This window comes from Eucalyptus grandis, chromosome 8 (genome assembly GCF_016545825.1).
Source record: "Eucalyptus grandis isolate ANBG69807.140 chromosome 8, ASM1654582v1, whole genome shotgun sequence".
Taxonomy (NCBI): domain Eukaryota; kingdom Viridiplantae; phylum Streptophyta; class Magnoliopsida; order Myrtales; family Myrtaceae; genus Eucalyptus; species Eucalyptus grandis.
This window is the reverse complement of record NC_052619.1, coordinates 57711262-57724818: the sequence shown is the minus strand read 5'-3', so window position 1 is coordinate 57724818 and position 13557 is coordinate 57711262. Positions and strand designations below refer to the sequence as shown.

Sequence of the window (13557 nt, the reverse complement as noted above, 5' to 3'; positions counted from 1 at the left end):
TCAATTGCAATCACATTACACCCTTTTGAGTTCATTTCTCTCTTTGATTCTTACGTAGCGAATATGGGTGTCATCACCTACTCTCAAGAATTCAAATCTGCCATCGCCCCATCGAGGATGTTCAAGGCTTTGATTGTCGACTCGCACATTGTTATCCCCAAGATTGTCCCTGAGGGCATTAAGAGCGTTGAGTTCATCGAGGGAGATGGTGGAGCTGGCAGCATCAAGAAAACTAACTTTGCCGATAGTAAGATTGATCATACATGAATAATTACCACCTATTGATACAATGTTACGAATTATGGAACTCACCATTATTTGCTTTTCATGAATTGGCTAACAGGTTCCCCCATCAAATACACCAAGCACAAGATTGATGCTCTTGATGTGGACAATTGTTATTGCAAATACACTTTGATCGAGAGCGGCATCCAGTTCGACAAGATTGACTTCGTTGTCTATGAGGTGAAATTCATCGCGGCCGACGGCGGATGTGTTTGCAAGATGACGAGTGAATACCATGCTAAGGAAGGTTGTGAACTGAAGGAGGATGACATCAAGCAAGGCAAAGAGAAAGCCATGGGATTGGTCAAGACCGTTGAGGAGTACCTTTTGGCCAACCCTGATGTTTGTGCTTAAATGCTGTTTTTTTCAATTTTCAAAATCCTTCTGAGGGATTGCATTCACAATTTGTATTGTATTTTCCTTTTTCTTCTTCTTGTGGATCCACCATGGAGTTGCTTAGTGTGGCAAAGGTGTTTTGGGTGTGATTTCTATCTTCTAAAGGATTTGATGGTCGGGTGTGTAAGGTCAAGTGGAAAGAAGACTTCAAAGAGGGCAATGAGCAATGCAAGAAATTATATTTTCGCTTTTGCCTTCCCAAAAAGAAAAGATCTCTCTTGGTGATTATCAAGGGGATCTTTACTATGTTTCCACGACTTCTTGTGACTTCAATTTAATTCAAAGACAGAATTAGAGGTGGCAAAATGGGTCTAAATCCCATTTTTGATTCATATTTAAGTGGGTCAGGTCATTAATTTGAAAAACAGGTTCAAATGGGTCAAAAAATAAATTCCTAAGTCTATATGAGTGTTAATGGATTGGGAACACATCCACTTGAAGCGCACTTTCATTGCAGTACCTAGGCATATTTCAGGATCTATGGCCACAACCTTTGCTATCTTCCATGTGGGAAAAAGTCGATGGAGCTTTATGAGCAAGGACGTGGTATGCCTCGATTTTATAGAACCATATTCATTTCAAGACAAATGTGGGACAAGTCCATGGTTGTGTTTTTGAACTTTTTACTTGTCAATTTTTACTTTTTAACACCAAAAAGGAAGGCAATTAGTTCGAGACAACAACTCACAAACTTTTTGACTTTGTTATTAGTCCAGATTATAATTTGAAGAAATTCAATAAATAATTCTATTACATTTGTTTTTTATGACGAGAGTCATCAATCTTCATTTAGCATACCGTTAACTCGATACATATTAAAAGTGTTTTAATTTCATGATAATAAAAATGGTCCTCCAAATAGTTTTCTAATTGCTTTTACATTTTGATTCATCTAGATGCCCGAAAATCCAGTCGGGTGTAGATGTAAAATAAAATCAAGCCCCAAAACTCGATTTAGACCATCCTAACTAAGGGATTTCGGGACGGTTCATTACCTATCAAAATTTTTAAGTTTTTAAATTTAATAATTTCTCGGCCGACTTTTTTATGTTTAATTTGCTTCACCACCTCCTTCACCCTCCCGCCGGACATCCATAACCCAATCCCCAAACGCACCCAGGCAGGTGCTCTCGCCAGTCAGCGTGGCTCTCACCCATGGCTTCACGTTGCTCATATGCAAGTGAAGTCCTAGCCCATGACCCAACTTGAGCACAGCAAGCTGAATCATGGAGTTGCCTATTCTTCGTAAGTATCAAATTTAAGGAGAAAAATTACTAACAATGGGACCTCAAGTTGGATTTGGTATGGGTTGCTAAATTAATATGGCCTATAGATGGCTCAATATAGATTAACCAGGTCAATTTGAGTTAGAGCATTTTCCACCCAATGCAACTCACTCATTTAACGGGCCTAAACAAGACATCATAATTCGATTCATCGGAGTTTTTTTAAAGAATGTGAATATCGAATTATTCAATGAAACGATATTGATTGTGTTTCCTGAAAGCACATGATGTGAATGGTGAACCAAAGTGTAGAGCTAGACGTGATATTGATTTCAAGAATTGAAAGAAAAGGAAAATAGTTTGCATTTAAACACGCTTAAATATTCTAGTCACCAAAGTAATTAAATAATTTGCAAAATTTGTTTAATTGCATTTATAATGTAAGCTTATATTCACCTATCAAGACATTTTAAATAAGAAAGCTAAAGTATTCTAGTATTGTTCAGATGTTGAAGTATGTTTTTCATCGTAGCCAAAAATAATATTTAATTTGAAACTATGGGCCTGCATCTAAACACTCTAAAAAGTGTTTTAACACTTTGTACTTTTTTGTTAGGGAACAAAAAAGAAAGCAACGCGTTTAGTTGCGTTTTTGTTCTTTTTTTTTTGTTCCCGGAACACAATTGGAGCAAAAAAAAGAAACACAAAAAAGTTACTTCTTGTTCCAGAAACAATTTTGAAGAAACACATTTTCTCTCTCTTCTCTTTTCTTCTTCTTTTTTTCTTCTTTTTCCTTTGGCCAGTCGCCGGCCTCGGCCATGGCCGGCAACCGGCCGTTGAGGGCCGGCGACGCCGTCGAGGGCCGGCGACGCCGTCGAGGGTCGGCGACCTCACCGGAGCGTGCGCCCCCCGGCGAGGCCGAGCCTCGCCGTGGCTGGGCGAGGGCCCGGCCGTCGGCCGGTCGCCGGAGGCCGGCGACCGGCAAAAGAAGAAAAATAAAAAAGAAAGGAAAAATGAAAAATAAAATAAAAATATTAAAAATTAAAAGAAATAATAAAATAATAAAATTTACCAAACGTGTTTCTATTCATTTTTTATTCTCGAACAAACGTTACCGAACGTGTTTTTTTGTTCAACAACCGTTCCGGAACAGAAACACTTTTTTTTATTTCTGTTCCTTGGAACAAAAAAAAGAACAGAAACGTTACCATTCGCATCCTATCTAACTTTTGCTTCTCGAATATGATATAAGGCGCATAGAGATAATTGCTAATCTGGCAAGTTCTCTCTTTATTTCGTGTTGATGTACAAGCTAATCGACGTCAACGACATCATTTGACTTTTCCTTTAAAGGGAAATAATAAAAATGTTCTCTGAACTTTGACATAATGTACAATCTAGTATCTGGATTTTTAATTTGTTAAATATGGTCTTTGAACTTGAGCCTAATATACGATACGGTCTCTGAAATTTTGGCACTTGTTCAATTTAATTCCCAAATTATATAAAAACGTTCAATGTTGAATTAATTAATAGACAATATTTAACATTTTTATATAATTCAGGGGCTGTATTGAACATGTACCAAAAATTTAGGGATCACATTAAACAAAATAAAATTTTATAGACCACATTACATATTAGATCAAAATTTAAAAATCATTTAGCTGGTACTAAGTCAAAGTCATGCTAATAAGTTGATTGGCATGGCTTATGAGGATATTCTTTTCCGCTAGTCGGTGTCTGTGTAGAAGTCCCATATTTTATGAAAGGTCAACTAGAAGGACAGAAATGGCTCAACGAATTTTTTTAAGAAAAAATTAATTGTATATAAAAATTATGAAATATCATATATGACTCAAAATAAACCTTGAAAATTTCAAGATGTTCCCTTCACTGGATAATCTAATATTTTTCTTGTTCTTAGATAATCTATTCTCTTTGAAAGCGGTCAATCAAGCAGCATTAAGCGTAATCTCATATAAACTAAAGGGTTGCACAGAGCTCTTACATAGCGCCTGATAGACTAGCTTCACTATACTTTGATGAAGGATAAATTTCTTTGTGGAAGAAGTCCAAATCTCCATCTTTGTTAGTCAAAGCTTTGCTTTACCTTTGTCTCTCTCATTTTCCGACTGATCAGTATGATAAAACAATTACAACATTAAATAAGGAGAAAAAGAAGAAAATAAGGGGCCGTTGAATTTCAAGCTCTTAATTTCATCAATAAGATTGAATTCATATTTGGAATTGCCCTAAAAGTACCAAATAAAGTTTATATAATGAACCAATCAAGATATATAATAAAGTAAAGGACAACTCAAGGTCCCATTAAATAAACCCGCAACATCAGGGATTCGTTATATATAATCATGTCCTCTTCCATTTTTTCTCTTCCAGATGACTGATGATTCCACCTAATAAGCAAAGAAGGTAGGCTTAAAAGGCTGACTAGTCAAACTTGGTGTGCATTGAATATCGAATGACGGTGGAGTGCAATGACTATGTAACACATCTGTAGATACCATGTGCCTGTATCCCTAACTATCATCAGCTCAAGCCTTTTTCCTTAGCAATCACACCAGACCCTCCCATTACCTTCTTGAGTTCATATCTCTTTGATTCTTACAAGGCAAGCATGGGAGTTATCGCCTACTCGCAGGAGGTCACATGAGTTGTTGCCCCACCAAGGATGTTCAAGGCTTGATTCCTTGAGTCACACAATATCCTACACATGATTTTTTCTGAAGGCATCAAGAACATTGAGTTCATCAAGGGAGATGGTGGAATCGAAAGCATCAAGAACACTAACTTCGGTGAAAGTAAGTTGGATCGTAAGTGCATTTCTACCATGTCAAGTATATACATTAACAGCGAAATTGAGGATTAAATTCTCCACTTTCATTAATTTATGTAACAGCTGCCCACATCAAATATATGAAGCACAGATTGATACTCTTGATGCAGAGAATCATTATTGTAAATATACTCTCGTAGAAAGCGACATCAAGTTCAACAAGATTGACTTCATTGTAGAAGAAGTGAAATTTGTCGCAGCCAACAATGGATGACCAGTGAGTATCATATTAAGGAGGGTGCAGAGCTCAAGGAGGAGGACATCAAGAAGGGTAAAGACAAAGCTATGGGATTGTTAAAGGCTGTTAAGGAGTACCTTTTGGCTTTGGGATAAGTATACTAGAAGTGCCAAAAGTTGGGTACAGTGTTCACTTTGGTGCCAATTTTTTTTTTTTTTTTTTTTGGATCACTTAAGTGATTGTTTTTTTTTTTCAAAAAAACAATCACTTAAGTGCCAATTAGGTTGTCAGAAATTCAACATTGCTATATTTTATTAATTTCTTTCCTACGTAGCTCACCAACGTGCCTAGTTAACATATAACACCTAAACGACACTTAATAAACAAGTTGACGAGTGATAATTTGAGTGTCAATTATTGTTAAAAGTAATTATTTAAGTATCGGTTGTTAGTAAGTTAGTAAAAAAACATCACTTTAGTACCGATTATTGTTAAAAAGTGATCACTTTAGTGCTCATTTCATTTAAAAGTTGATCATTGTGCGATGTTGTTTTGGATGTCCACGTGGATTGGATTTTCTAAAAAATGTGTCAAATCATATTAAAATTTTAATTATAAATATTACGTAATCAATTTGACCAGAGTATCTCACCAATTTTTTTTTTTCCGATTTGGTATATAAGTGAACTAACGAAAACTTTTGACACCAAAGTGAGCGTTGTACACAATTTTTGGCACTTTCAATGTATTTATCTCTTTGGTCAACCCCAATGTTTGTGCCTAAATGCTTTCATCAAAATCCTTTTTGTTAGAGTGATAATATAGTAGAGTGAGTGTCATATATTATGTTTCCTTTTTGGCTTTGCCTCGAGCTTTTGGGTGACCAAAGGTTTGTTTCGTGAGTGATTTGTATGTTCTAAAGGATATGATGGTTGTGTGGAAGGTCACGCCCAAATAAAAATTGAATAAGCAATATGCAATCCAATGAATTATAAATATTACCCAAAAGAAGATCTCACTTTGTGGTCACGAAAATCAATAATTCAAGAGTTATAGTGGTTATAAGGATACAATGACAATTGATCTATAAAATTGATGTTCAACATAAATAGCAGGACAAGTTGGCCATATTCATTAAAAAAAAAGAAAAGAAAAAGAAAAGAAGTTGCGTTAGCCACTGCTCCCAGATCCTTAAGAAAAGGATGAAATTGCATTTTGAGTTGGAAGTGAAAATCGCAGGAGAATGGCAACGTGCAAGGTGTACGCAGCCTGTGAAAAAATCAGGAAGGAAGGAGAAGGGGTGTGTAGTAAGCGAGCCAAATGACGACATTATGTGAGATAAAGAGAGATAAATCTCTCTCGCTCTCGAAAGAAAAGAAAAAGAAAAAGAATAGAGAATAAAGAAAATAAAGAATAATTAAAATTCGAATTTTTTTAAATAACATAAAAATAAATGAAATTCCATTTTTTAAAATAAAAAATTATTAAAAAATCGAACTTTTTTTACATGAGATGGAATGACGAGTGAGATTCAAACGTCAAAAAGCGTTTTCGACCATATATCACTAAATAAAAAATAATTATATTTCTGATGTTTTCCTTTATTGTTAAGTTTTTTTTACCGAAACAAACGCCACCCAACTTCGTTTTCTGAAGGTAATTTTGCTAGTTTGACTTTTCAAATGTCGGTGTAGCTTTCGCACCGAATGCATGTGACTGTTCTGGGGATTAAACCGCAAAAGACAAATGTCTTTCTTGGGACCACTCTTTTTCTTTTGAAAATTTTGCCATGTTCTTTCCCCCCGCCAGCTGTTTTAATACAACGGTTTCTCTATCCTTTTTAGAATTGTCAACTTTGCGCAGCTTTTTCATCATCTTCCGAAAGGGCGGATATGACCGAGATTTCTCCTTCCCCTCCCCTTTCCTTTGGCTGTTCTGAACCTAAATTTCTCTTTCCCTTCCCTATTTCGTTGGCTGTTTCGATTCTCTCTTATCCTTTTCTTGCTTTCCTCTGGTTTCGAGAATTTTTTTCTTCCGATCTAGTATAGATCTGTAAGCTTCTTTCCTGTCTCCGGGAGGGCCCTATTAGATCTAGTCTAGATTTGAGAATCTTTTGCGTGTATCATTTTGGAGTTTCACTCCCCTTTGGATTTTGTTAATGCACATCTCCATCTTTGCTCTCGCAGGACTTAGACCTATGCCTATTTAATCTTTTTACTCTAGAGTCTTAGATGATAAAAAGTGTTGGAAATGTTGAATCTGGGCACGCATTGCCAAAAGGCAAAGATGGAGATCTCGATGCTTATTACTGAAGATGAATTCAGTGACCACAAAAGATCAATTATCAAAACAGGCTGGGGGTCACACAGAAATTATTTCTTTCACAAATCAAATTTGGATTATATACAGGCACCCAGCGTATCTTTATCAAAAGTGAAGTGATTCACTGCCCCTCAACTCCTGTTGAGAGACATTTTCTTGATTGCCAGAGTACAGATTTATGGAAATGTATATTGCAATGCCCAATTTTCCATTGCACTTTATTTCCACGTATTTTTCTTTCAATTATTGATAAGATGCATCCCAATGTTCACACGACCAAGGCTATTTGTACAAAGACTGGGCTGAATCCACCGCGGGGTGGTACCTGCTAGCATGGGCATCAATTCCGGGTGTGTCTTAATTGTTCCATCTTCCATGCTATAGGAGAGTATCTTGTGATCCCAGAGGCCGAAAAAATCCGTGAAGTATATGTGGTTTGCCCTGATCCCAGGAAGGCGAGACTTTGCTTTTAACTCCACTGAGAACGAGCACTCGTACGACAAGAAGATGGATGCGCTCCCCAACCTTTCTGCCTTCGTCCAAGTCCCCCCGTCCAAATCGACCTTGCAAACTTGGAATCTAGTACTCGAGACCGGGTCAAACGAACTGTGCTTTTGCCGAACCACAAACAACAACGAGCCAGAGCATTCCACGAGATAAAATGTCGGCCATCCCTCAAACTTCTCAAGGACTACTCGGTTTTCCTGGGGTTTATATTTATTCTTTGGGTCGAAAGTGATTACCCGACATTTTTCGTCCAAGGCTACAAATCGGCCCTTGTAATGTATCAGATCCATGATCTGAGACTGAGGGAGATATGTCCGTGTTGTCCATGCCCTTTTTCTCGGATGATAGAATGCGAACGTGTCCGGCTGAACGTGGACCATAACTACAGAGTTGTCAGACACAGAAGGGCTCGAAGATAGGGCGACCTTATGGACACGACGGAGCATCTCCGGGCCAGGGAGTTCGATGATGATGCGCGAAATCGGATTGAACAATTTGAGTCCTGGGCCCTCTGCCTCCTGTGCAATTGTCATCCATCCTTGGTAGCACAAGTGCCCCACCCTGCTCGGCAAGCGTGCTCTGTGGACTTCCACTCTGGACATGCTCCAGAACAGATATTCCGATTCTGAGAAACTTATTAACCAAGGGACTCTTGTTTTGGCATTGTATTCACCCTCAACAGCGGACTGCCACGAAGGGCACACTGACCTTAAGATTACAAACTCCTTCGCATCTAGCCGTTCTGCAACACACCTTATTAGATCTGGGGGCAAATTCCTCCAGTCCGACGTAAACTTAGTAAGATTTGACATTTGATGAAATCAGAGTTGTGTTCTGGGGCAAAAGAACTGTCTAGTGCTTGCCTTCTTATGAGGTGTTCTCTGTTTTGGGTGGGTAAATTCGGGCTCAACACTCGACGAGATTCGTACGATCTTTTTGCTGAAGATCGTTTCGAACTCTACAGTTTGTCTAGTCAACTTTGTCAGAAGGCCTGAGCTGATGAAGGTGAAGAAGAGAATGCCGAGAAAATATTGGGTGGAGCTCTGAGGCCGGAGACGACTTCCCGGAGGAGGAGCGCCGGAGGGCTCGAAACGAAGAAGAGAGAGGAGGGAGAATTAGTACAATTGAAGAGAGAGAAGATGGAATATTAATTTAAGTTATGGTGAGCCAAAACGTGATATATATCGCTCTATGAGGCCCCCTTTTATAATTTGGTTTTGGTTTCCTTGAGGGCCCCACTCCTCAATAATTAGTGATTACGCACAACATTAATTTTTTTTTTTTAGAACTTTCTCTCTTCTTCAATCCTCTGGCCCTAGGATTGAAGAAGAGAGAAAGTAAACAAAATAAAATTCCTCTGGCCCTATCGTCCAAAACAAAAATTACTCCGGCCCTCTCTCGCATCACTTTCACAGTTCTCCCTCTCACACTGATTTTGCCTCCTGGGTTTTGAGAAATTTAGAGTGAGTCCTTGTTCTATTATGTTACCTCTTCTCTTTGATCGTTTAACCTTCTTCAAGGCACTACAATTGGCCTCTTTTTGAAGGGGAATTAGTGGTTATCAACTCTTAATTTTTATTTTTTTTTCATTGACTTCTCGTGTGCTCTGAGTTTATGGATTCATTAGGACAGTCAAAGATGGAGGGAATGACTGATTTGCAAAGCTCACCGTTAGGGTTGGTGCATTAGCGTCAATGCTGAGCACATTGTGGCCACAATCCTGACGAGCATGATTGCTATGGCGTCGACTTTTCTGCCCCCTCTTTTGTCTTCTTCTCTCTCTCCTCCTTCTCCTTTTCCCTCACTTTTCCCCCTTCGGCCATCCATCCCCCTTCCCCCCCCTCTCTCTCTCTCTCTCTCTCCTCCCCTTCTCCCTTTCACACTGATTTTGCCTCCTGGGTTTTGAGAAATTTAGTGTGAGTTCTTGTTCTATTCTGTTACCTCTCCTCTTTGATCGTTTAACCTTCTTCAAGGCACTACAATTGGCTCTTTTTGAAGGGGAATTAGTGGTTATCAACTCTTAATTTTTATTTTTTTTCATTGACTTCTCGCGTGCTCTGAGTTTGTGGATTCATTAGGACGGTCCAAGATGGAGGGAATGACTGATTTGCAGAGCTCACGGCTAGGGTCGGGGCATTGGCGTCAATGCTGAACACAATTGTGGCCACAATCCCGATGAGCATGATTGCTGTGGCGTCGACTTTTCTGCCCCCTCTTTTGTCTTCTTCTCTCTCTCCTCCTTCTCCTTTTCCCCCAATTTTTTCTCCCCTTCTGCTATCCATCCCCCTTTCCCCTTTCTCTCTCTCTCTTTCTTCTCCCCTTCTCCCTCTCACACTGATTTGAGAAATTTAGTGTGAGTCCTTGTTCTATTATGTTACCTCTCCTCTTTGATCATTTAACCTTCTTCAAGGCACTACAATTGGCTTTTTTGAAGGGGAATTAGTGGTTATCAACTCTTAATTTTTATTTTTTTTCATTGAATTCTCGTGTGCTCTGAGTTTGTGGATTCATTAGGACGGTCAAAGATGGAGGGAATGACTGATTTGCAGAGCTCATGGCTAGGGTTGGTGCATTGGCATCAATGCCGAACACAATTGTGGCCAAAATCCCGACGAGCATGATTACTGTGGCGTCGACTTTTCTGCCCCCTCTTTTGTCTTCTTCTCTCTCTCCTCCTTCTCCTTTTCCCCCACTTTTCCCCCCTTCTGCCATCCATCCCCTTTCCCCTCTCTCTCTCTCTCTCTCTCTCTTCTCCCCTTCCCCCTCACGTTACCTCCTGCGGCCCTCCTTTTGTCCTTTCTTTCTTTTTCTCTCTCTCTTTCTCTCTCTCCCCCCCCTTGGCCGTGGGTTTGAGGAGCCGTGGCAGCGGCCATCTTCGTTGTGCCATTTGTGCCGTGCGACTCATGTTTTGTCGCCATCGTGCCTCCGTCATCACAAGCTTGCCATCGCCGGACATCGGTGAGTTAACCTCCCAATCATGGATTAGGACGTTAATTGTATTTAGGGATGGTTAGTTTAATATTAACGGTGATTAGTTTAAGTAATTACAGTTAGATTAATTAATCATGATTAGATTAATTAATTAAGTTTAGTTTAATTAATGATAATTTATTTATTTTTTGATTGTAATTTATTTAATTAATCGTAATTATTTTAATTAATGTTGATTACTTTTTAATTAATTATAGTAAGGCTAGTTAATTGAGTTTAGTTTAATTAACTGTAATTAGCCTAATTAATCGCACTTAGTCTAATTAATTGTGATTAGCTTAATTAATTGCGATTAGTGTAATCAATGGCGGATTAGCCGTTAAGTAAAATTTATGCTTGGATGAATTTACACTTGATTTTGATCGTTTGAGCATGTAATGCCATGATGTTTGATTGCCCATATAATGTATTTTAAATGCTATTTTTCAAAGATGGTTTATTGGTAAGAAAATAGCAAACTTTGAGATGTCGTGTTTGGACGCCATATTTTACGTAATAAAAGGGGCAATGATGTTTTAAAATGAAAGTGTGCAAAGTTTGATGGGTTGATTTTAAATATGTGACCACGTACGGTTATTTTATCGGAATTTTTAAATGTTAAGATTTTTCCGAGATTTGTTATTTAAACACGAACTCTTTTACACTGGGCTAATTGATGGAAGATAAAAATTGGCTTGAGTGTTGGTGTGCTTGTATAGTCATGTAATTGAACTCATCGCCCAATGGGAGTTTGGGGACGATGTCCGATGTTTATCAGATGCTCAGTGGGGTCCGGATGCCGAGTCGCGGTCGAGGTTGAATCGATGTTCCTTTATGGAATGTTGTCTAGGCGGGGGTTTTAGACGTTGCCGTGTCTGATGGGGGCGGGACGATGCTTGGTCATGTCGGAAGATCGCCAACTCGTGTGTTGGTCGTGGCTCCAGGAGTCGTAATAATCGGAACACATGTGAAGGATTGTGATGAATTGCGTTTGATTATGGGGTGAAACTGTTAGACATTGTATGGGATGTGCCAAAACGGGTTTTACCTTATAATTGGGACTCGTGTGGATGTTTGAGGTATGAGAGTTATGCGTTCTGATTATTGATTATGCTTATTGTATTGATAATAGCATATGTGACGTACTAATATGCAAGGGTGTGTCAAGGCGAGGTAAGATTGAATGCTGTTGCATGATTAGGCTGCCTTTGTACGAATTTGCGTCCTAATCGGGGTTTAGGAAGTTGACTCTTTGAGATTTTATCTTACCCCATTGTTGTTAACCATTTTTAGGGTCATAGCGTGGAGATTTGTTAAGTGCAAATGTGGTGGGCGTGGGATGTGACACTTTTTGGCTGGCCCTACCGTTAGTGAAGCTGGAGTTAACCTTGACCCATTTTTGCTCATAGGTTGTGTAGGAGTTGTATTTTATTGTAGGCATGTAAATGTTAAACTCCTTGGGTTAACAAGTGGATAAATAAATGTACGACTTTGGGAAATCGTTTGTTGTGTTTTACTATCCATGTTTTATTGATTGAGTGGGTGTTTATTTAAGTCGCTTCTATATGCATTTAATCGAAAGATAAAAAGAATGGGTTGATGATGCGTCCTGGGATGTCGCAATTTAATCGACTGCCGAGGGATGTTCGCGCGCTTGAGGTTCGGGGCGTGACAATTGCAGCTATCGGAGCCGAGCTTGAGGAAATTGAGCCTTGATGGTAGGGGTGACAATAGTTGGCGAGGATCGAGGAGAGGAGGCTCAATGCACGGTTAGGAAGGTGCTAGTTAAGGAGATAGAAGAACACGTAAAGTGCCAGAAAAGGTATACTTCAATGCTAACGGTGAGAATTTCTGGCTAAACTGTTGACTTGGTTTTTTCCGATGAGAATTTGAAGTGATGTGACATTTCTTTAAAATAATTTTACCCACGTATAGGGCAAGCAACGTTTATTTTGGCTATTAAGTGATTATTTTCTACAAAATTTGATACTTAAGTGTTCACTCTTAACTACGAGTGGCACTTGAGTAATCACTTACACCATAACTTGACACGTAAGTGACCATTTTTTAATTACGATTGGCACTTAAGTGAATATGGAGAATGACGGCTTTTTAGACAAGGATTCCAATGAGCCAAGTGGGCCATGTTTATCAATAAAATAATATCACGTCGAGTTATCGGCAAGCTCATCGGAGTTGACACTTAAGTGTCTAATTTTTTTGAAAAAAGTGGCACTAAAGTGTACATTTTGAAAGTTTTAATACTTATAATATCCTCTATGGTAAGTTATGTCATTCGGGCTGTGTTTCGCAGTAAAGATAAAATTTAGGATATGATAAAATTTATCCTATGATTTGTTTAGATATAAATGGAATATAGACTGGATAAAATTATCCCATGAATAAGGAAATATAAAGATGGATATGATTTCTAATATCTATAATAGGAAAATTATTTTTATCGAATAATAAACTTCTTACATTAACAAAATTAAATTATATTTCAATATAAATATATTTGAAACAACAAAAAAATTATTATTTTAATTTAATCTTATTTCATTTATATATTGGAATTTAATTATATTTTATAATATAACTTAAATATATAAATATGAATATATATTTTTATTTATTACATATTTTAGGTATTTTAGTATTTTGGATATATTAGTAAAATTTATTATTTAATAAAATTTTATTAGAGAATAATGGAAGGGAAAGAAAGAAATAAATTTAAAAAAGAGAGGAAAAAATAAAAAAAATAAAAAAAAAAGTAGGCAAAAGTGTATGGAGAATTTTTTTACAATTTTTGT

General features: G+C 38.0%; 2 protein-coding genes and 1 long non-coding RNA gene across 3 annotated transcripts; 2 read left to right on the top strand and 1 right to left on the bottom strand.

The window, feature by feature from the left end:
* On the top strand, window positions 1-868 carry LOC104415209 (major allergen Pru ar 1). The gene is made up of 2 exons (XM_010026461.3): window positions 1-247; window positions 344-868. The coding sequence occupies exons 1-2, from the start codon at window positions 64-66 to the stop codon at window positions 637-639; spliced, it is 480 nt and encodes a 159-aa protein (XP_010024763.1). The 5' UTR covers window positions 1-63; the 3' UTR covers window positions 640-868.
* A 6635-nt stretch (window positions 869-7503) lies between these two features.
* On the bottom strand, window positions 7504-8583 carry LOC104417536 (F-box/kelch-repeat protein At1g57790). The gene has a single exon (XM_010028793.2). The coding sequence runs from the start codon at window positions 8581-8583 to the stop codon at window positions 7504-7506; it is 1080 nt and encodes a 359-aa protein (XP_010027095.2).
* Window positions 8584-10207: 1624 nt separating this feature from the next.
* LOC120286882 lies at window positions 10208-12723 on the top strand. Its single transcript, XR_005545596.1, has 2 exons — window positions 10208-10729; window positions 12324-12723. It is a non-coding gene; the product is annotated as an uncharacterized LOC120286882 (long non-coding RNA).
* Window positions 12724-13557: the final 834 nt, after the last annotated feature.

Bases quoted from the DNA above. Each gene is read 5' to 3' on its own strand.
- LOC104415209 (XM_010026461.3), top strand. From the start codon at position 64: ATGGGTGTCATCACCTACTCTCAAGAATTCAAATCTGCCATCGCCCCA. The intron at 248-343 runs GTAAGATTGATC...ATTGGCTAACAG, and splicing joins GAAAACTAACTTTGCCGATA to GTTCCCCCATCAAATACACC.
- LOC104417536 (XM_010028793.2), bottom strand. From the start codon at position 8,583: ATGTCAAATCTTACTAAGTTTACGTCGGACTGGAGGAATTTGCCCCCA.